Genomic DNA, 24,673 nt, shown 5'->3' on the forward strand with positions numbered 1-24,673 from the left:
TTATTTTCTTTTATACGACAGTGCTCATTGGAGTTCTGGTGAGGTTTCTAACCTACAGAGCATGGCATTCAATATTATGCACTGTAAATCATTTACCAGATGATTGGACTGTGGACTGCTTCATACTACCTGTGAATATAAAAATGCCAAAATTTGCTGTGATTTGCTAAGCAAGCTATATTGCTAAGAAGAAAAGTTTACCTCCACAATTGTAGTTGCAGTAAATGACCACTACTTCCTGAATTGTTCTTTTTTACTAAATATAATTTTACTGCAGGTTCTTTATAGAGAAAGTAAATCCAGCTTTAAAAATTGATTGTTTTTTGGGACACCTGAGTGGCTTAGTTGGTTAAACGTCTGACTTCAACTCAGGTCATGATCTCGCGGCTCATGAGTTCGAGCCCCCCATTGGCCTTGCTGATGTCAGCCTGTCAGCACAGAGCCCTCTTCAGATCTTCTGTCTCCCTCTCTCTGCCTCTCCCCTACTTGCACTCTCCCCCAAAAATAAATACTAAAACAAATTGTTTGTTTATTAAGTTAATTTAATTCAGTTTGAAAATCAATTAAATGCATCACAGTAAGGTACAAGGCTTATTTACCATTTATACTGAGGAAGGATAGAACCAAAAAGTTTCCTAAATGTTACCTGAGGTTTAGTGAAACCCCATTTATTCAAATACTAGCCAGTATTTACCCCTACCCCATATAAAAGGCATTTTCTGCACTTGTCAAGGGTGGGAGAACTTTCTCTGCACCCACATTAGCATCTACTGCAGGTGAACTTTTTGCCCATCATTGCTGTATAACGATCCCTGACTCACAGCCCATGGGCCTTATATCACGAATATGCAAGGCAGCTGGTACAGGTCTTCTATCAGAGACCTTCCATTGCCTTTGAATCTTGCTACTGATTCCGGTCTCATTATCTTCCACTTAATCTCACCTGGTTGCCAAATAAAAATCAGAGGGGTGAAATGCTGGCCCACTGGGCAAACTCATGCCACTGTGCTATTGTACTTGGCTTTCACAAGGGCATTTGTTTGATTCTAATTTGAAACAAAATATTGAAGAAATCAAGAGTCCACAGGTAAAAGAAAAGTGTCTGGCATTTCTTGAGAAATCAGATCTGGCCACACTGAACCCATGCTCTACTCTGGCACCAACTGGATAGAATTGAGTTGTGGCCAAACTCTGGCCAGGGCATGGGCCTTCAAGTCTGCCACAGTATCCTTGACACTGAAGACAAGTGTCATCTTTTATTATGTTCTCACTGTCGCTTTCCTTATACTAGAGGAAAGTGTCTGCTTCCACTCATGTCTGTGTCAAAAGTGAGAGAACAGAAGTTATACTGGGAGGGTTCTGTGTTCGGACAGAGACAGAGAGAAGGAGAGGGAGAGAGGGAGGGAGGGAGAGAGAGAAATAGAGAAAGGGAGGGAGGGAGAGAGGTGAAAGGAGAGGGAGAGAAAGAGTATTTCTCTGACAAAGTGAAGAATAATTCTATAGTTTTCATAAGTGTATAGTAGTCCACTTCCCTCATTTTCTTTTCTGCCTAGCACCTCTATGCACTTGGATTTCAACCCCTGATATAATTGCTTCTGTGCAAATTGCTTTTGCCGAAAATGGCTATGTCAGATCCCATTCCCTGTGCTGTGTTCTTCCTTGGCCATGCCACGCCTACATGAAGAGATGGATCCTGGGTTCCTCTGCCTGATCCTGGCCAGGCTTTTATGATGACCCCCATGAATAGAACATGGTGGAAAAGACACTGCCCAATTTCCCAGACTAGGATGGAAAAGAACATGGAGCTTTTTATACTGGTTCTCTCAGGACACATGTCCTCGGAACCCGGATGCCTTGTTGTGAGGAAGCCCAAGACACATGGAGAGGCTGCATGTAATGTTTTGGCCAACACCCCAGCCAAGATCCCAGTCACAGCCAGCATCAATTGCTGGACATATAATGACAACTTGCTGTCATTTTTGAATACCTGGCATGTTTTCGTGGGGGGAGAGGGGAGGAGTGAGATGGTTTATCACCAGATGAATCAGCCCCCAGCCATGAAGTCACCTGCAGCCTACAAGTCTTCCCAGCTGAGGCCTCCAACATTATAGAACAGAGACAAACTGTCGCCCACCTTGCCCTTGCTTGAATTACTGATCTACAGAATGTATGGAATAATTTGTTATGTGGCATCAGAGAACCAGAGCAACCCTTTCTGAGAATTGTCTCTAAGGGGTCATTCCACCTGTTTTGTTTTATTTTTATTTTTTAAAGTCAAACCTGATTGTATTGCAGGACTGAAAAAGGCACACTTCTACTGGACATTTCTATGTGTATTTAATTTAATTAATTAATTTATTGCTGTGTCAGTGCTTCCCTTACTACCAGTGAAATAAGCATTTCTCTGTAACGTACCTCTCAGGTCCCATGCCCTACAGGGGCTGATATTAGTCAACACCTGACAAACAGAGAGATTCCGAGCAGCGGGAAGCAGCGATACACTGATCAAGTTCCTGGCAATCATTTCACTCTTAACGATGAAGAAGATTGCTGTAAGGCCCTGCGTTGGATAAGGAACAACCCCATAGTCACAGAAGGTAAGGATGTTGGTAACTGTGCATTTTTTCAGAATTGCTTTTTATTTTTATAATGAGTCTCATCCTTCATCTAGTTCCAGTGTATAATTAGTGCCTAATTAATTCCAACCAAATCATTCATCTGTCATGCTTTGTTTTCCAGATTAATTTACAACTTGTTGTCATTTTTGGATACCCAGCATGTTTGCTGGGGGAAAGAAAAAGGCTTGAGATAGTTTAATTATCTATAATTATTTTATTACACAAAATGAATATCTGAAGAGCAAAGCATGGCTAAAATCATTAACTAATTAAAGAATAATTTAATAAGCAAACATGTTTAGCAATTATATGGAAAATATGTCTCCTTTTGTGAAGCCGAAAAGACCTAGGAAGGAAAAGAAAGGTCTGTGTTGGAAGGGCTCTTTTCTTCCCTTCCCGATCCATTGTTCTCTTTCTTGGTGTCGTCTGCACAGTCCTTCCCACAAACACACATATTCAAGTTGCGTGCCACTTTCTGAATCAAAATGAGAGAGTAAAACATTTGAACAAATGCGTCTGCCACTCAAAAGTGTTTTCTCCAACATCTCCCTCTCTATTGCTTGGATTAAATTGAAATTGTTTGACTAGTAAGACAACCAGAACAGGGCCTGCTTACCTACTCGTCCTTAATGGAGACCTGGCAGTCAAGTTTGGGAAAGGACGAAGGGTGGCCCCTCAGTTTTTACCTAAAACAGTGACTCGGTTGGGTTATACAATCACCCGTGGCACCCTGGGATGCTAATCCAGATATTCTGTGCAGCCCAGGGATATCAAAAAACACAAAGTGCCTATACTATGGGGGTCAAGATGTAAAGTTAAATATAATAATTTATTTAGTGTACTTATTTAAATACAATTTATAATATTATTATAGTTAATATATTAAAATTAAAGAGTTTCTTATGATTTTTGGTGGAAGATTTAGGCATTAATTAACTTTTTGTTAAGTTACTACATTTACTCCATTAAAAATAAAAAAATAGGTATCAAGTGACATTCAAAACATTGCTGGATTCAATTTGCTAATTTTTTATAGGTTATTTGATCTAAATTCATAAGTGAGATTGGCCTGCAGTTTCTCATATAAGCTTTACTTGTCCATTTTTGGGAATTAAGGGTATGCTAGTCTCACCAAGTGTTTTTTGGAAGCTTTCTGTATTTTTCTGGGGTCTGAAATATGTCATGTAACCTAAAAGTTGGGCTAAGGTAACCCACAAAACCAAGTGGGTGTGGCACCTTTGGGCAAAGGTGGAATATATAGATATACACTAGGGACCTAGATTTAAAACATGTCAAAGTATTTTCATATTTGCCTCATAACTTGGTATTATTTTAGATTTTGCATCAGTATGTGTTTAAACCTGTTTTAACATTTTAGTCATTTTTTTAATCACTACCCTGTGACCTACATAGACTTAAGGAATTCTTAATTTGGACATCAGCAAACTTTTGCTATAAATGTTCAGATAGCAAATATATTTGACTTTGCAGGCCATATGGTCTCTTTCCCATCTACTCAGTTCTGCCATTGCAGCAAGAAAGACAGAACACAAATAAATGGGCAAGGCTGTGTTACAATAAAACTTTATTTACAAAAATAGGTGATGAGCCATAGTTTGCAGAACCTGCTTTTGTGCATATAATTTGTGACAGGTCATTACCATTTTGTCAAGTCTGACCTCAAATTGTAACTTACACTCCCTGAAAGCACAAGAGTCCATGGCTCAATACAAAATACCCAGTGTGTTTTATTTTAGGACTTTGCCCGATCGTGTTATAAAAGCAGTGTTTTAACTTCAAACAGCTGCCTATTTTGGATGTTAGAAGTAAGGAGCATTTTGACCAAAGAAAGGGCCTTTGAAAGTGACAATGCAAGTTCTTGAGGTTGAATGTTTGTAGCAGAGAATTTAGAAATCCCAAAAACAACATACACTATGCCCTCCTTCAGATGGAATTTTTTTTTCTGTGCTCTTGGTTGCCAGATGGGGGAAGAGCATCTGTGCTATTCTGATGACTTGACTGGTTGTCAGAGATGGTGTTACTCTGCTGCCCACTTAAAGGGAAATGAATGCTTTTGCAAGATTTAAGAATGTCTCCCATCAGCCACTGCATACAACCCCTCTGAGTGCCTGCTTTTGTCCATTGAACTGCCAAGATAAGAAGTATGTAGAAATTCACTTATTGTCTTAAACGTAGGTTATTTTCCCAGGTCTCGTGCTAATGACACTCCTAGGGCATGTCTCTAGTAGATGCTCATAACACTCAGATGCTAGGCCCAGGCTCCAGAGATATCTGAGAAACCCAGCCCAGCCAGATTAATTCAACTCTGTGTGGTGCTCCTTTTCCAATGACTTTTCGTGAAAGAAAAGTTAGAATGAAAAATGCTAACCTCCTGCCTGAAGGAAGATTTCTCTTTGTAGTTTTCCACAATTAGAGTCCTATTCAGACTTGAATTTGATTAGTCCCATTCCAGATAATATCTTCCTCACATGGGTTGCTGTGAGAATTAAATGAGATAAATAAGATAATATTACATGTCCAACTCAGGATAGTGTCTCATACACAGTGAGAATTCGGTAATACAGGCTTCTATTAGCATTGCTGTTACTACTGCTACATGTGATGGGGTTATTGCTATGCACAGAAGGTTCCCAAGGCTGTAATCTCAGCCCCTGGTGATAGCACAGTCTAGGACACCATCTGCACAAAAAATCAGAGATGGCTGGGTAGCTCAGTAGGTTAAGTGTTCGATTCTTGGTTTTGGCCCTGGTCATGATCTCCTGGTTCATGAGTTCAAGCCGTGCATCCGGCTTTAACCTGATGGCGCAGAGCCTGCTTGGGATTCTCCCTCTCCCCCTCTCTCTGCCCCTCCTTTGCTCTTGCTCTCTCTCTGTCTCTTAAAAAAAAAAGTAAATAAACTAAAAAAAAATTTTTTTTTAAATGGGGATCCACGTACACCGGGGGCTGGTCCATTTATAGACAGGCACTATGTCCTTAATGAGAGCCCTGAAAACTGAAGTTTGGAAAAGGAGGATTGGGCTCAGCCTTAAAGAAGAGCAGGAGAAGTAAACAGACGGGTTGGGGGTGCTTGAATTGCACTGGGCAGACCCTTGAAGGGCAGCAGTGGGAAATGAAAGTGGATTGGCAGGTGGAGGACCTCAGGGCCCAGCCATGTCTGGGTTTAACTGGTGACTTTTTAGGGGTTGGGGAACTAGTGAAAAGGGATAACCAGTGCACCAAACAGCACTTCAGGAAGGTGAACCTCCCATCTAGTAGAGAGAAAGCAATCCAGAAAGACCGGGTTGGAGAAGACTGCATAACCCGTTGGAGGGGGGTGGCCGTGGCAGGTGAGGGCTGGTGCAGCCACTTCTGGCTTATACCAAAGACAGTTATGGGATGATGATATTTGAAGCTAGAAACTAGAAGCCTGGCACTTCATGAAAAATGAGCAGGGCTGCGTTTGTGTACCTACTGCTATCACTCCACCTGCCAGCCCTTTTTCCTCTTCATGTCACCATAATGACACCAGGAAGAATGTGGACATCTTTCATGATAGTTAGCTTTTTTCATGATAGTCAGTGCTAATTTCTCCCTTTCTCAATAGCTCAGGATGGGGTTAGCAGGAAAGAGCTGAGGACAGGGCTCTTCCTACAAAAAGTCTGAGAAAAAAAAATCTCCTGTGTCTCTGTGGCTATGATTGGGTCACATGTCCATCCGGCAATCACACATGGAATCCTGGGACATGCCAGGCCTAACTTAGCTGAAGTACAGGCACTTGAGGGGAAGGGCTTGTTTGTTGAGGATGGTGGGGAAATTGTTCTAGAAGGACAGGTGGATGCTGGGTATGAGAAGCAATGGATGGCCACTGGGAGGAAGTCAGTTCCGGAATTTCTGCCCATTAAAACCATACAGATACAGCCTCAAAGCATCACCACTGTCCCCCCCACACCCGCCCCCATTCTCTGTTTTATCCTGCCTGCTTCGGCTGCCAAAGGAGAAATGATTGTTCTGTGATGGAATTAGCCCAGAATGAAGGACATTGTTTTCTGGGCTCTAGAGTTGGATAGGTTTATAGATGTAAATTATCCTAAATGATCAGAACTGCTCCAGTATCGTGGAGAATAGCTGACATCACCAGCTCAAATGCTGCTTTCAAAGGCAAACAAAACCTGGAGGGTTCTGCCCCGGGGGTGGGGGGGGGGGGTTCAGATAGAACCGGGCAACCTAATACATTATAACGGTTTATGGCATTAATTGAAACTAATTGAAATTCATCTGCTATTACCTCTGTACTTTCCATGAAAATGAAAAGTAAGATGAAAGTAAAGTAAAAAAAAATAAATAAATAAAATGGCCTTAATGGCCCGAAATGGATCAATTATTTTCATCTTTAGCTAAATGCAGTTTACTGCCTTATTAAAAGCATGTTTGTTAGGAAAAGTATAACATTAAAATTCCAGTGCATGAATCACCAAGCAAAGCCTTTGGTATGTTATATCTAATATAGTCTTCCCTTTTAATTTGGCAGAACAAAATGAGACAGGTCAGGCTTGGGTCATGGAAATCTTAGGCTTTGACGTATAAAAAATAAAAACAGTCTCTGATCTATTCATGGATGTGATATGGTTTTTAAGTGAATGTTTATTTCATAGTTTACTAATATTCTGTGATATCTATTTTAAATTCTTTAATTTATCTAGTTATTTGCTAAAGTTCATTACACAGATTAAATGCCAATTAGAGTATTTTTTAAGGAATTTATTACATATCCATCTGCAAATATAGTGTAGTGGTGTGAGTCCAAAACCAGACTCAGGAGGTCTGAGTTCTGCTGAAACATCTACCTGCTGTGTGATGTGGAGCTGGGTCCTTTAGCCCCTTTGTCCTCTGTTTTCTGGAGAACATACAATCTCTTGGGGCTGTTCTGAGGATGAATGAGGTCATACATAATCACACTATGTCTCTTTTGAAGTGGAAAAAGGAAATATAATTCTTCATTAAAATACAATGGAATATGTAAATATACATAGACATAATTAAAATACATAAATTATAAAATTTAGCATATAGTTTTTGTTTTCTCTGGCCTTAACCATAATAACTAGGAAGAAAAATTCAAATTAATATCTGTGTGCATAAATCTTGAATTGATTTCTAATACAGACTGTATGCATACATTGAGATGTGATTTTAAGGCCAAACCAGAAAATCCCTTCCTTGTCTTCATTTCAGAAGATGGTTTTCTGGAGAATCTTCATCTTTAGAATATTGAGCATGACTATGAAATGCATACCTTCTAGGTGATTAAAATTAAAGCACTCAGTTCAAAAGAATAAAATACTATTTTAGCATCTATTGAAAAAAATTATTTAAAAAGGCTGTTCCCTTACTCTTAGGGCAAATCTGTGTCTAAGAAAATTAAGACCATATTTTGTTTTTTGAGCTTAACAGGGAGATCAACTTAAGTATTTAATTTCTCTAAAGCCATGTTCCTTTTAAATATTAGTAAAATGTCTAGCTTCTAGAGGAGATAAATAATAGTTTCAGAATGATGAAAACTGGCATCTTTTCCCCTCTGATTAAGATAAATCGAAGAATCTCCTAAATCTGGGTGCATTATGAGAGTTGAAATGCTAAACTGTCATTGCCTTACTTTGGTGATCACAAAGTTGTTAGTGCATTCATTTATATCATCAAAGAGCATGTATCAAAAAGCAAAAAGATCACCTTTCCATATCTGCCGACATTTTAAATGACAAGTCTTAGTGCTTTTTTGATCTGAGGTGGAGAATTGACAGCTTATAGAGGGTGATTTGAGACCTCACTTTCCCTCTTTCTCCCCAGCCTGGATGTCGACACCAAAATCCCTCTCTCCTCTTGGCAGCCCCCTTGCATGGTTCACCTGGAAAGTTACTGCAGGTTAGCTGTGAGGAAATGAGTGTTCCTCTTGCCAACCTTAATTTCGGGTGCTTTCACACGGTCCTCTTTCTAACGGTGCCCTCCTTGTGTTCTGCTTCCTGTTTCAGATCTGTAATCTTAGTAATGCATAATTTATGCCCTAAAAGGAGCAACAAATGTTGGCCTTCCATGAAAACTGCTATGGTTATATTCTATTATCCTGTATTGAAAATTCACCCAGACTGCTCTAATCATCCATTACCATTTGCCATTTCAGAGGATGGCAGCCCACCATGGTACCTCTGTCACCTATCAGATCAAATGCAAAAACGGGCCGTTTCTTATCTTTAGATTAACTGAGCTGTAGAGTGGCCGGATTTTTTAGCATAAAACTGATATCCAGGGGAAATCCTCAGATTTCCCACTCTATTTGCATCATATGTACATTGAAATGTCAAAAGAATGTATATGCTATCCCAATTATGTGAAGGATGCCCCTGCGATGTGTTATGTCCTTATAAATATTTGCAAAGACTCCATGAGTTACAAAGTACCTAACTGGTGGAAATACATTGATTAAAATAAATCTTTGACTAGGGGATCCTGGGTGGCTCAGTGGGTTAAGCGTCTGGCTCCTGTTTTCGGCTCAGGTCATGATCTCACAGTTCATGAGTTCAAGCCCTGTGTCAGGCTCTGTGCTGATGGTGCAGAGCCTGCTTGGGATACTCTCTCCCTCTCTCTGTGCCCCTCCCCTGCTCTCTCTCTCTCTCCCTCTCACTGCTTTAAAAGAAAAGGTAAATCTTTGGCTGATTGAAGTTGTCTGACATTAAAAGTGTGTCATACATGAAGGGCACCTGGGTGGCTCAGTTGGTTAAGCGTCCGACTTCGGCCCAAGTAATGATCCTGTGCTTTGTGGGTTCAAGTCCCACGTTAGGCTCTGTGCTGACAGCTCGGAGCCTGGAGTCTGCTTCAGATTCTGTGTCTCCCTCTCTCTCTGGCCCTCCCCTGCTTGCACTGTCTCTCTGACTCCCAAAAATAAATAAACATTAAAAAAAAAAAAAAGCATGTTGTACATGAGTATATATCATGGGTCCCACATAACCTGGGGCTGCCTTACTCCCTCTGTTTAGTGGTCAGGGTGATCTGTTCCAATGGAACCCCATCTACCCCATCTTATATATTTTGGCTGGGATAAAGCTGTCAGACCCAATGCTTTCCTTAGGGAAAGTCCTTTTCAGTACTACTATTCATGGCTTAGTTCATCCATCCTCTCCCCTCACCTGGCAGCCAGTTTGTTTCACCTATTTTCCGTCTCTTAAGTGTCACTTATCCAGTGATTGAAGAAAATCTGTATCTCCAAGGCTCTCTCTGTTCTTTGTCTCTCTGCCCCCTCTTTTTTCTCTCTCCATTTCCTTTTCCCCCATCTTCCCTCTGTGATTCAGCTAAAAATTGACCCAACTATCACAACATGATAGTTATACAAGGGTTAACTTTCTTATAAAACAGTCCTGTTTCCTTGGGTTGAAGTGCCTACCAATATGGCAGAAGTATTATTTTATACTATTGTGTTGTAGACACACACAATTTTGGTTACGTTTAGGATTATGTGGGGAAACCTACATAACCAGATCTAACATTGTGAAGGGAAACATGTTTCTATCGTATAGATCTCAGATATACAATTTATCCTGTGGTTGGATAAAGAAGTGCCAACTTTATAGGGAATACCAAGTAGAAATATGTAGTAGGAAATCTGGCCACAGGAAGGTTGTTCTGCAAAAAAATATTTTAGAAGGCTCAAAAGTAAGATCCAATTAACATATGATCAACAGTATGATAACCTCAAACATTCATCCATATGTTCAGTCAGGAAACATTTTGTCACACCCGTTGTTGGCAAGATACTGTGCAAGGCACCAGGGGTAACATGGTGGGCTATACTTTATGCTGTTGTTACTTATGATTATGAATGTAATTATAGATTGTGTCTATAAGTGCCTGGCTTTGTGCCTGGTATACAGGAATCATGCAATAAACATGAATGGACTCTAAAAATTCTTTACAAAGTGAGAAATGACGTAGAAAGAACTCACAACTGTGCAAATACCATGGAAATATCATAGTGCAGACATTTAAAAGGCAAGAGATGGAACTGGCAAAGCTGCCCTTGTCACATCAGGTCTTTTTGTATTTGTGGAGGGATGTGAGCTGACCTGTAGCATGTTCTTATTTCTGTAGTAAAAAATTACAGTAAAACCTTGGATTGCGAGTAACGTGTTCTGCGAATGTTCCGCAAGACGAGCAAACATTTCTAATAAATTTTAACTTGATAAATGAGCGATGTCTTGCGATAAGAGTGGCACATGATGCTGAATGTCACATGATCACAACCGAGCTGATGGTTCTTCTCTCTCTCTCTGGGATTATGCATGATCATCTCTAATGCTCTGATGCTCAGTCTCAGGCTACCATGTTTGGCAGAAATCAGTGATTTTTCAGAACCCTGGAAGGTGCCTACAACTGGCACTAGTGTATTTTTTTGTCACTTCAAAGCACCTATGGACATTCCTTTGCTTTTCCATATAAGAGTAAGCTTAGGAATGCTTTGCTTCATTCGAGGTCAGGCTGCCTGCAGATATAGACCCTTTCCTCTGCTGCCTTATTGCCACTTACATTAAATACAGTATATGACAAGAGTTTATTAATACTTTACTGTAGTCAACACCCATGCAAGTATATACAATGGCCCCCATGCAGAAAAAGATTCCATTGAGCCAATAGATAGCAGTGATTCTGTTAGTGATAGTGAAAGTTGTCCTACACAACAACCCTCCTCTCTCTGGTCTCCCTCACACCAGCCACGAAGGTTTTCAAAGGTAAGTGCAAGTTAATTTGTTTATTTTCTCTATATTTTGTATTTTGTTTGTTATTTTGTATGACATTACAGAATTGTAATCATTTTTATATGAATATTTTTGGGTCGTGGAACGAATCATCTGAGTTTTCATTATTTATTTAAAATTTTTTTTTAACATTTATTTATTTTTGAGAGACAGAGAGAGACAGCGTGAGCAGGGGAGGGGTAGAGAAAGAGGGAGACACAGAATCTGAAGCAGGTTCCAGGCTCTGAGCTCTCAGCACAGAGCCCGATGCGGGGCTTGAACTCACAAACTGTGAGACCATGACCTGAGCCAAAGCCAGATGCCCAACCAACTAAGCCACCCAGGCACCCCTCATTGTTTCTTACAGGGAAATTCGCTTTGATATACAAGTGCTTTGGATTACAAGTATGTTTCTGGAACAAATTATGCTTGCAAACCAAGGTTTTACTGTATATCACAATGAGATTCTACTCTATTTTGTGAGTAATGAAAGAGATATATGTAAATAATCTTAAAAAACATGTTTAGGTGAAAATTTTAGATGGCATCATATAAGCATTTATTTACGATGCCCAATATAGCTGATGGTTTTGGACTGTTGTTCAGCAAATATCCACACTGTTCCCTCTCCTACCCTGGGCAGAGTGTTTCCCACTCCTTTGACCACATGCATTGCTTTGGTCAACAGAACGTTAGTGGATGTAATGCAAGGAGAGGCTTGAAAAGTGAGCAGTTGCTCTTGCCCTCCCATGCTCCTACACTTCTCCATAAATAGAACATGCCTCAGGTATCTCCGTCCAACCAGGGTGCAAGACACATGTGCAGGCACAATCCCAACCACAATGTGGAGCCGGATCCGCTGATACCAGCCCGCCCGCAGATGTGTGAGCTGACCTACAACAGTAGGTTGATTGTTGTTTGACACTAAGTTTTGGGGTGATTTGTTATGTTGCATTATTGCAACTATTATGATAACCAAAGTCTCATATTGGGGGGGGGTGGATTTTGTTCCAAATTGAACTGTAGGCAAATCTATTTTGCAATTAGAATATCTATCAGTAAACATCTAATTTAAATACTAGAGATTTTATAAAATATATTACCTTTTGAAATGAAAAGCCTCATCCTCTTCAGCTGCCTATAGTCTGTGGGCAACCCTTGCTAGATAGTACCCAGCAGCATCGCATTGCCCTGGCTTCCCTGAAAGCCCATCTCACAGTATAGTTTCTACAAGCTAATATGAAAGAGACTGGAAAAATATTCAGCCCTGAATTCTGGGGGGGGGAGGGGGGGGCATAAACACTTAAATTTGTTTCCCTGAAAATGAATGTTGTGTTGACATGCATATTTTAAAAGGGTGGAAGACCTCAAACCTGTGACAGTTTTAGGTTCAAGTTTTGGCTTTCCTGCCAGGCTGAGTCTTTGTTGTGCCAGACAGCTAGGATTCATGTTTCACAGCAGGTGGAAGCAAAATAATTTAAGCAAAATGTTGGCTCTTTCAGACAAGGAAAATGCAGCCCATAGAGGAATGTTGTATTAGAGCATCTGAATAGAGAGATGATCCTAGCCACAAAATTAGAGCATCCTAGTGAAGGCAGGAAGGACCCTGCCCGCTTGCCTCAATGCCTTCTTTCCATTCCATATTTGAGCAACAGGAAGTATAGGAGAACTTTCTAGATGCTGTTACCATCAGAGAAGCAATCTGAAAGGTGTTCTAGTTCCTTTTTTCTTCCTAAGCAAATAAAACCAGCCATTACACCTTCTTTCAGTTTAGGATGGAAATAGATTTTTCCTTAATTTATGCAATGAAATTGAATAAAATAGACTTACCATTTATTTTGCCTTGTAAAACTTCTCTTAATATCATTTCATAAACAGGAAAAAAAGAGAGATTCAATGAATCTATCATTTTGTCATAAAATTGTTACATGCTGCCTGAAAAGTGAGTCTATGGCAGTTCCTTTCTTTGTAAAAAAAAAAAAAAAAAAAAAAAAAGGTAAAAATGCCAATTCAGTGTCAAAAATAGCATATACTGGATTTCACTCATTTGTTAGTTTGATCTTAAAACATGTCACATGTAATTATTTCTGTAGTATTTTTAAGAAATGTAAATAGCTTAGACTGTTACTGTCTAAATGCTTTTCCCGGGGGAACTCTTTCAAGATGATATTGTGCTTTCATTCTTACCGACTGAAAGAACAACTTGTATTCCCTTTTGCTAGGTCTCGACCCATTAAATCTAAAAATCAGAATTTGAATCTTCATAAAATTATCCATTGAAAAGCAGAATGTTTTAGTCTTTAGTTCTCAAAAAAGGAAACAGTTTCCTTGAAATCAACCCAGTTCAACACTTAAATATTAAAATGTTTGTCCTAACTCATCCATGATTTTTTTTTACCAGCGTCCTGCTCATCACTTAGGAAGAACTTGTAAATATCACAAGCTTTATTATTACTTTTTTTCCTTAGTAAGTGTTGCGACTAGGGGAAAGGAAAAAAGAAAAAAAAAGATAAAAGGTTTTATTCCAGATGGTTTCATTTATCATAACTTCAACTTTCATATTACAGGACCATAGATGAATGTCCTACTTCTGTGTTAAAAGTACTTGACTACTTTGTGGGATGTTTTGTGCCAATTCTTTACTAAATTATCTTGGTCGCCGTTGCTAGGAAACACCGCTGACTTCCTGCAGCTGAAAAAAGGGGAAGGTTATAGGGAACAATTCGGTATTATTAGCATTCGACTAACAAGGTTTGGGTTGTTTTTTTAAACTGTGCATCTTAGCATTTGCCTCCTTTTCTAGGGAATGTCATTGTCTATGGGAATACAATTGACACTTACACCACAGTGGAGACGCTTTTAAACCTTGGTGTGAGGGGCGGCTACATCCACCTGGTGCAGCCCCCACCCACCTCCACCATCACCTGCATCAACAACTACTCGGTGGAAAGAGCGGTGGAGGACGCGCTCAGAGCTGCGGGGGTTGCCATTTACCGCGACGCCCTCCTGGCTCAGTGGAACGATGGCCAGTTCCCAGACCCCATCCACAGCGCCTGCTTCACCACGCCCACCAAGCCTTTCAGACTTCCGTGCTCCGTAAGTAGGTCCCTGTGAACTTCACTCACCACCTCCAGAGAGCCTTCACCTGCCACGGACTTGGGGTCTGAGAGATGACGGGTCGGGAATTCATAGCCACAGGTTTTGGGGGTTTTTTTAATGGCCAGATGCTCTATTGCTGAGGGTCAAGCCACCCCAAACTCGGTGGCATATATTATTTTTCTCTCTCTGGGTCCTGGGATTTGAGCCTGCCCATCTGGGCAGCTCTCACTTGAAGTCTCTCACGTGGCTGACGTCAGACTGGGGGTGGAGCTGGAGTCACGTTCAACCCTTCCTCTGACTTTAGATGCTAGATCATCTTCAGCTGCAATTTTGTCCAGAACACTTCATCTTGGAAGAGTGGCTTGGTTCTAAAACCGAATGCAAGAGAAAGGGAAAGAGAGAGAAAGAGAAAGAATGAGATACTGTATCATCTGTCCATATCCAAAGGGAGGGGAATTAAGCCCTGCCTCTTCATGGAAGGAGTGTCAAAGGTTCAGAGAGTGCTAACATGGACCAGGAGCTCACCATGTCCCAGGCACCATGCTGCATGCTTGCAGTATCGTCTGTCACCTGGTCACAACAGGTCTGTAAGGGGAAGCATCCCCATTTTACAGATGAGAACACTCTGCCTCCAAGTCAGTGGTATGCTGGGCTCCCAACCAAGGTCAGAGGGCCCCAAAGTCTATGCTGCTGTTAACTTTTTAAGACTCCAGAAACAGCAATAGTGGGTTTCTCTCCCGTGAACCAGAGACTTAAAAGACCTCTCTCTCCTATTTATCTATCTATCATCTATCTATCTATCTATTATCTATCTAATTATCTATCTTTTGAGAGAAGGAGAACTTTTCTCTTAGGCTGTGTAATAGCTTGATTTACAACCCGTGTCCTTGGATTTGCCAGTTCAGGAGATTAGCAGAAGCTAGCAAGCAGGGAGATAGGGAAGGGCCCAGTCAATCTAATAGAGAAGCAAGGGACCCTTCCTTACAAAGTGGAGGCTTAGTACAGTGTGAATATGGAATATGTGATCAGTTGTGGTAAAGAATGCCACATTCTTGGGGGAAGTCTGTGAGGGGTCATAGCAATTCCTTACCTGAGAGTAGGGGGTAGTCAGCCTAAGTCAGGGGTCTGACCCAAGTACCCTTACAGGTAAATGATGGTGACCTTTATCCACCACCACCCGCCCCCCCCCCCCCACACACACACACACACGCACCCACAGTCTGGACAGGATCTCAAAGCACAGAAGAGATTTCTCTGGAATCCCTCATTTTATCCTGATAATCTACGGAAATTTTGCATTCTGCTCCTTAATACATTCATTTATTCATTCATCCCACAAATTTTCGTTGAACACCTGCTAAGTCTTAGGCTCTGTCCTAAGTGTGAGGGACACAGCAGCAAAAAAGACAGGAAAAGTTAATTTTATTTTAATGTATGTCACATGTATGTTGCAATACCTATTTAGGTTAAGAAGAATCAAAATGTTTTCACCCAAAATTTCTCCCCAAAATGATAATCTTGGAAGATATGCCACATTTATCTTGGGGAGCCACTGGAGGTAAACACATACCCTGCTTAGGAAGCAGGGATATAAGAAAACCTCCCCTGGGGCGCCTGGGTGGCTCAGTCGGTTGGGCATCTGACTTCGGCTCAGGTCACGATCTCACAGTTTGCGAGTTCAAGCCCTGCGTCGGGCTCTGTGCTGACAGCTCAGAGCCTGGAGCCTGTTTCAGATTCTGTGTCTCCCTCTCTCTGACCCTCCCCCGTTCATGCTCTGTCTCTCTCTGTCTCAAAAATAAATAAACGTTAAAAAAAATTAAAAAAAAAAAGCAAACCTCCCCAAATAAGCAACAGAATACAGGTTCTCTAGCAGCCCCCTCTGGCTTTCATTTCCCTATTGAGATCAAAATTGAAATTGTGGCAGAGACATTTTGCAAATACTCTCACCTGCCTTGTTCCAATACACCTTCCTGCTAAAACTTCATCCTAAAGCAATCTGAGTTAGATAAAGCCTCCCACTTCCTCCACTGTGCTCTGCACCACAAGGAATGGCCTGTGCAGATAATATTTCCCAGCGCTGGTTGCTCACTGACCTTCATCTGTGCTTGGCCAACAATAGGTACTGGCAAAAGATTAGAAATAGCAAAAAGGAAGAAGTCAGAGCATTTCTCTCCTCTACTGTCAGCTTTGAGTAGCATCGCTATCAGGCATTAGGAAATTTTGGTGGGGATGAATACATTCATTATTTTGACTGTGGTCACAGTATTGTGGGTTGAACTACATCCCCCCAGAAAGATATGATCTTAATCCCCAGTACCTTTGAATGTGACCTTATTTGGAAATAGGATCTTTATAGATGGTATCAACTGAAGAGAAGGTCACGGTGGATCTGAGAGGGCGCTAAATGTAATGACTGGTGCCCGTCTATGGAGAGAAGGATTTGACTCAGAGGAGACACTTGGGGAAAGAGGCCATATGATGGTAGAGGCCAAGATTGAAGTGATGGCAGCTACCAGTCAACAGAAAGGATCACTGGTAACTTCCAGGAGCTAGGAAGAGACAAGGAAGGAGTCTTCCCTAGAGCTTCAGAAGGAAGCATGGTCATGACAACAACATGACTTCAGACATGTCATCCCCAGAACTGTAAGAGAATAAATTTCTGTTGTTTTAAGCTACCCAGTTTGCAGTACTTTGTTACAGCAGGATGGGAAAACTAAACAAAAACAGATGGTATCATACTCAGAGCACCTGCTAAAACTAAAATTTTTATAACGGGAATCATACATTATGTACTAGTTTGTATTTGGCTTCTTTCACTCAGCGTAATGGTATTGAGATTCATCCATATTATTCCATGTATCAGTAGTTCATTCCTTTTTATCACTGAGTGGTATTCCATTATATTTCTCTATCACATTTGGTTTATTTGTTCAATTGCTGTGCACATTCTTGTGCACATCTTTGGGTAGACATATTTTCACTTCTCTTAGCTATCCACCCAAAGAATGGCTAGGTCATATGGTCAGTGAATGTTTACCTTTTTAAGAAGCTACCATACTGCCTTCTAAAGTAGACGTATCATTTCGTATTTCTACCAGCAACGTATGAGAGTTTCAGTTATTCCGTAGTCTCTGCTAGCACTTGGTATCGTCAGTCCTTCTAATTTTAGCCATTCTGTTGGGTATGACATGATGTATCATTGTGTTTTTAATTTGGGATTTCCTGATGGTTAATGATGTTGGGCATCTTCTCATGTGATTATTGGCCATTGGTATATCTTCCTTTGTGCAGGATCTGAGCTATTATAAATGGCTTTTTAAAATTTTGTTTTCCAGCTGGTTGCTGCTTGTACTGTACATCAGTAATCTTTTACATTCTAGTTAGAGTTCATATTGTGCCATCACATAAAATATAAAAACCCTGCAACTGTACAGGTACCTTCTTGCCACTTTCTGGACACCCTTTTCTGTTACACTTGTCATGGGTATTATATCTACACACATTGAAAAACCCAACAAAATTGTAATTTTTGTTTTAAACAGAAAGAACTTAAGAAGAAAAATAGACTTTTATATTTACCCCAATATTTTCCAATTTTGTTGCTGCCTTCATTTCTGAAGATCCGATTTCCATCCAATTCAATTCCCTCTCATCCTGAACAACTTCCTATTGCACACACAGTTGCAGGTCTGCTGGCAATGGATTCTCTAGTTTTCCTCTATTTAAAAACACCAATCTCACAGTATAGTTACTAAAAGCTAACATGAAAGAGACTGGAAAAATAGTCAACCCTGAATTGTGTGGATATAGGATCCACTGGATATAGGATCATGGCCTAGAACATTGTTTGTTTGTTTTTTTTTTCCTTTCAGCTCTTCAAAGATGTTTTTTTTCCATTGTCTTATGACATCCATGAGTTTTGGTTTTAAAAATCTGTCATCATTCAAACCATTGTTTCCTTGTACGTAGTGTGTCATTTTCCCCTGGATGCTTTCAAGATTTTTTCTTTATCTTCAGTTCCCAGAAGTTTGATGCTGTGGGGGTTCTGTGTTTATTTTGTATCAAAACATGTTTTTTCTTGAATTTATCTTGTTTGGGGTTCATTCACTGAGTTTCTTGAATCTATACACTTATAACTTTCACTAAATTTTGGCAAGATCTTGGCCATTAGTTCTTGCCTCCTTCTTTTCTCCTCTCCTCCTGGGTCTCCAGTCACACGTCTGTTAGACTTTCTCTTGCTGCATGGGCCTTTAAGGCCCTATTCATTTGTTTCAATCTCTTTGTTTCTTCTCTCTCTATTCTTCACACTGAGTAATTGCTACTGATGTGACTTCAAGTTCACTGACTCTTTTCTCTACCATCTTTATTCTTCTGTTAGTGTATAAAATGACTATAGTCCATCCTCTTCCAAAAGCCACCAAAATAAGAAAATTACTCTCATGCTGGTCATTGTTCCAAGTTTTTACTGTCCTGCACCATCTATCTACTTTTAAATGCTCATCAGAATACTTGGGTAATAGTTTTTGTACTTTGACCAGAGTTTATAGTTGTATCAGTGAAAGGATTAACCTGAGGGGATCACACCGTTACACTAGAAGCAGAACTCTGGAGTTGGATTTTGGACTCACATCAACACCTGGCTTCCTTCCGCCGGGTGGTAGTGCCTCCTGGGTGCCTACCAGATGGTCCAGTCTCCAGCCGGGTTTCTCCCTTTTCTACACAGCATTCATTATAATCTGAAATCCTCTGCCTGTCAGTGTGATGACTTTGTTGATGTCCATTTCTCAAATTAGATTATAAACTCCATGTTTATCTTCTTCACCAAGATATTGTATGAATGCATAATGAATGAGTTTTATCAGATCACTGACTCCCGATCTGCTAACCAAGGAGTTTTGCTCTCCATAATCAGAATTATTAATATAAGTAGTCTTAAATATTTATTCAACAACTTCAATGTGGCCAGATATTTCTACTTCATATTTTCATCCAGTATGTAATGCTAAGTTGGTATTACAAAAATGCATGAGTTGTACTTGAAAGATTTGTAACTTAGAACACATGTTCCCATGAACTGTGTTAGATTTGCTTATTCAGTTTTCAGTCTGGTTCACAAACTCCTGTGAAATCCCAAGTGCAACAAAATTGTGAATTCCTACACCAAAAAAATATAAAATAATAATAATACTGCAGTACTAGTAATCTTTAAAACCTGGGAAAATAAGAAATAACGTATTTAATATGCTACTCAATTAAAAGTAGGTTTAATTAAGAAAAATCTGGGTAGGTAGAAGAACTTTTTGGGGAATGCTGAAGGGGGCTTCTGAATATTTTCAAGGGCTCAAGAGGTTGATGGTACTTTTTCATGTATGATTTCAATTCAGATCAAACAGCTTTCCATATTTTTATATGAGTGGGAGATCTATTTTTATAATGATGGGAACAGAATGGAGGAGAGAGGGAAGAGTAGAGAGACAGAAAGATCCAGAGTCAGAGACTCAGAGAAATGTATTTTCCTGTGGTCACTAAGAATTATAAGACAGAATGAATTCTAAAGAGACTTGAAGCTGCCTGGGATAGGAGTAACTGGGATAGGTTAGATAGCTGAGTGAAGAAACAATGAAAAGGGCAAAGGCCTGGTGGCTCCCTAAGGGAGAACAAAGGACATCACAGAGGTGATGGATCCAAGTCTTACACCGTCCAATAGAACTAATGGAAATGATCTGTATCTGTGTTGTCCAATATGGCAGCTACTAGCCACCTATAGCTTTTGGACATTTGAAATAGGTACTACAATTGAGGATCTGAATTTTTATTTTCTTTTAATTTTAATTAATTTAGATTTAAATGTGTATAGTCACATGTGATTAGTGGCTACTGAGGATCATTCATCATTCATGCACCATTCATGGGTGTAGGGAAGGGATATGGAAAGGAAGTATTCCTGGCCCCAGAGAGCTAATTTCTGTACCTAATGAGGCAAGTGAGGTACATAAAGCAGGCATGTGAAGGAAGCAGGGAGTATGATGTCCATCACAATGATGAGGACCCACGTCATATGTTCATTTTGTAGCATGCTTTTAATAAGGTGGCAAATTATATTTAGGTTAAGATAAAAATGACTAAACTTACTATTTCAATGACAACTGAAGACTTAAAAACAACTAACTTGGACTGCCGTAATGACTTTCAACATCACTGTTGAAGAAGATATCCAGATAATCACAAGAAAGCATTGAAATTTGGGCAGAGAATGGAGGAACCATACAGGTCACATCTAAGGAGCATGCAGAGGTGTTTTGGGCCCTTCTATAGCACAGTGCCTGTCATAGGATAGGTATCCTGAAAATACTTACTGTCTTCCATGCCAGGGCAGGAAGGAATAAGGCAGGAGCCCAAACCTGGTAGATACTGATACTGATGGGGCTCTCATTCTCTGGGGCATCCTTCAGGGATGGGCTTTCTGGTGTAACAGGGCAGGAACAAGGCAATCTGAAGACTCAAGACTGGATTGGGGTGACCCCAAGAAGGAACCTGGAGAGACCTAAGTGTCAGACACAAGAAGAGGCAAATAGGAGGAGGCTGAGATAGAGCTATCTAAAATGCAGGTGAATGAGGGGTAAGTGGTGTCTCTATGGATATAAACCATTTTACATGGAAAAAAATTACTTTTCTAATAGATACTCCATCACTTGGCATCCTTCTCTCCATTGGATGTCTAGATTGAGTGATTACAAAAAGGAGTAACATTAGGTATCTTAATTTGTCCTTCATACCAAAAACAGATGCTCCTGTCTGTCTCTCTTTCTCTCTCTCTCTACTCACACACACACACCACACCATTATGACATTTTGGTAGATTTAGTGTTGTTGTTGTTTTGTATGCCCCCAAAGATAAGGTGCTCTGGAGACTATTCACACTATTGAGAATGTAAAATGAAGAGTGATGACTAAGTAATAATGTGAGTGTTTGTTTTGTAGATGTTCTTTAGCTTCTGTGAGAAGAACGTGGATTATGAAACATTTAAAGCACTCAATGATGCATGTCTTGTCTATGACGGCCGACTTGTGATTGATACTAATTTCCACACCAATGATATAGCCATCAGAGCTGCTGGCTCCCTCACCAAATTCTCCAATAAATATTACTCAAATGAGTGGACTCACAGCAGCTTTAATTCCAAAGAAATTGGCTTCCAGCTGGCAGCAGCCATGCTCAATCTTTTTGACCCAACCCTGGAGCCTGTGACTGAGCCACCGGCTGATCTTGACCGACTCATCCCCATGTACAAGGGAGCCAAGATCCAAGGTTTGTAGTAGGCCACCTTCTTCCCTCCAATTAAACCACCCATTGGATCTGGGTCAGTGCTCAGGGCTGCCCTGTATGTTTCTCTTAGGCTTGGTGAGGAGGCTCCTCTGTCCCTCAGTGGGTTTGCACAGAGATGGGGGAGGGCTCAGTCTCATTTTTAAGCATTTATTATGGACCTGGAATTATTATTGTGGTCCTTTTTATTTTGAGCATGTATTATGGACCACATCATAACTGTGGCTCCTATTTTACTGGTAAGGAAATTGAGACCGAGAATAATCATTAACTTGCCCAAAGGTCACTCACAACTGGTTAGTGGTGCAGTACTCTGACATCTTGCAAAACCTTCATTCTCACTATAAGCTCAGAGATAAGGAGACCCTTCCAAGTATCCTTGGATAGAGGCCTTGGCCTCTTATCTGGATGGATAAACGAAACCATTCACAACTGTAAAATAGTTCACTTTTCATCCCCTAAGCCATATTGACCCCTGAGAAGATCATCATATAAGCAATACAGTATTTATGTTTGGGAGATGAGAGATATCTTTGAGAATAGTGTCTTTGAATGTTGTGGACCTTCTACCACAAAAATGTGCATATTTACAGAACTGTGTGTTCATTTCCAGGAGGTTGATGGACCCACCTCTAAAGTCATCCATGGACCCCTAGGGCATCCATGGACCCTAATCCAGTAAATAGAATATGAGATAAAGAGACAAAGCCCTACATTCCAGTCCTTGTTGTTCTCTACCTAATTAAATGGACTCTGATAGATCCTGCTCTGCTTCTCATTTTGGATGAAAACTTAGGAAAGGTGTGGCCATGGGAAAGGAAGAGAAGGGATGAGTGTCAGAGACTAGAGCTAGATCAAGCTCATATTTATGGGACAAGCTAGAAATAGTAAGGATTTCTTAATGATAATTTTCTAAGTGTTGAGCAAGAACTTTGTTGATTTTCCTTAATAACAGCCACTTTAATATTTTGAGTACATGTTGAAAGAGGACAAGGAATGGGAATACCACTGCATTACCATTTAAGGTCTCTCTAGGTCTTGGTCTGGCTTTGGCAGGCATAGGTTAGAGTGCCAAGGGTTATGGGAAATCACAGGATACACAGGATGAGCTTGGCACATCTTCCTGGAGCATTGGTGACTGTATTATGGGTATAATGGCACATTCACATTGAGTTTTTAAATAATTTCAATCTCAGGGAATTTCTTACTAATAGTAGTACTTTAGTGGGATAGGTGAGTAGCGTATACCATGGTAGGCATCTCTGTTTATCCTATGATACAAATATATAAAATATCACCACTGCGTCAACAACTAAACTAAAATGTGCAAAACTTGCTGTTTCCTATAGGAGGCATTCTACCTGGGTCTTACCATTATCTGCATATTGCCAAACCTGCCATTCCAACTCCCTTAGAGGTACAAATGGCCCAGCCTAATTTTGTAAGTATTACTCTTGAATTTCATTTTACTTTCAAATATAAAACTTTATTTACAGGAGGTTGAAATTCTTTATTCAGAGTCTTTAGTATATTGTACTGGTTCATCAGAAAACCACCATGATAGCTGGCCCCCAAGATGGCCCCATGATTCTTGCTCCTTAGTATTCATGCCCTTGTGTGGTCCCCTCCCACACAGAATGTGGCTGACTTGTGTTGCCAGCAGAATATTGTGGACATAACACTGTGTGTGACTTCCAAGGCTAGGTCATGAAACATATTATAGCTCCAACTTGCACCTTCCTGGATCACCTCCTACCATGTTGTATGGTCACCCAGGAAGTCCTTTGGAGAGGCTAATATGATAAGGAATTGAGGATTCCTGTACCAGTCATTAGCAGTTTGCCAGTCATGTGAGGGAGCTAGCTGCCTTGGATGTGGATCCTCCAGCCCCAGCCAAGCCTTCAGGTGATGCAGCCCCAGCAGACATCTTGGCTACAAACTTATGAGATACCTTAATCCAGAGTCCCCTAGCTAAGCTATGCCTAATTTCTGACTCCCAAACACTGAAGAAATAAGTTTATTATTGTTTTAAGGCATTATGTGTTTTTTTTAATGGACTGTTTTTTAGAGCAGGTTTAGGTTCACAGCAAAACTGAGAAGAAAATAGCAAGATTTCCCATGTACCCCCTACCCCCATTTATATATAGCCTCTTCCATGATCAGCACTCCCCACCAGAGTGGTATATTTGTTATAGTGGAGGAACTTACACTGGCACCTCTTTGGCACCCAAAGTCCACAATTTACTTTAGAGTTCATTCTTGGTGTTGTACATTCTGTGTGTTTGGGCAAATGTATAATGACATGTATCCACAATTACAGTATCATACAGAGTAGGTTCGTGGCTCTAAAATTCCTTCCTCTATGCTCTGCCTATTCATCTGTCCCTCCCCACAACCCCCAGCAACCACTGATCTTTTCACTGTCTCCATAGTTTCCAGAACGTCATATAGTTGGAATCATACTGTATAATTTCAGATTGGCTCCTTTTACTTAGTAATGTGGATTGGTTTCCTTCGTGTCTTTTCATGGCTTGATAGTGAATTTCTTTTCAGTGCTGAAGAATATTCCATTGTCTGGGTGAACACAAATTATTCATTCACCTACTGAAGGACAGTTTGTTGCTGAATTTTGAGGTAACCTGTGATGCACCAATAGATAATTAACCACCTTTGTGGCAAATACATTGCTTAGGGTCCATCCAGACCCCACTGTTCTTCTGCCCTGCCTGAATTACACTGGAAGGGCCATCCAGGAGAAGCAGAAGCTGTGGGGTGGGACACCCCCTGGATTCAAAGTAACTGGAAAGGACACTGTGTGGTTGGTCAGTTAGCAAGCTCCTCAGATTAGATCC

At 40.5% G+C, this 24,673-nt stretch overlaps 1 protein-coding gene across 2 annotated transcripts in view; it reads left to right on the top strand.

Annotated features, from left to right (window-relative positions):
• The window catches only part of CFAP61 (cilia and flagella associated protein 61), a 280,127-nt gene that overhangs the window by 194,557 nt on the left and 60,897 nt on the right, over nt 1-24,673 (top strand). For both annotated transcript variants that reach the window (XM_007096562.3, XM_042980979.1), the window contains 4 exons: nt 2,423-2,597; nt 14,202-14,494; nt 21,479-21,806; nt 23,171-23,262. In XM_007096562.3, the coding sequence (XP_007096624.1) occupies nt 2,423-2,597; nt 14,202-14,494; nt 21,479-21,806; nt 23,171-23,262 (888 nt within the window). The remainder of the gene's footprint in view (nt 1-2,422; nt 2,598-14,201; nt 14,495-21,478; nt 21,807-23,170; nt 23,263-24,673) is intronic.

The sequence above is a fragment of the Panthera tigris genome, chromosome A3, assembly GCF_018350195.1.
Source record: "Panthera tigris isolate Pti1 chromosome A3, P.tigris_Pti1_mat1.1, whole genome shotgun sequence".
NCBI lineage: Eukaryota > Metazoa > Chordata > Mammalia > Carnivora > Felidae > Panthera > Panthera tigris.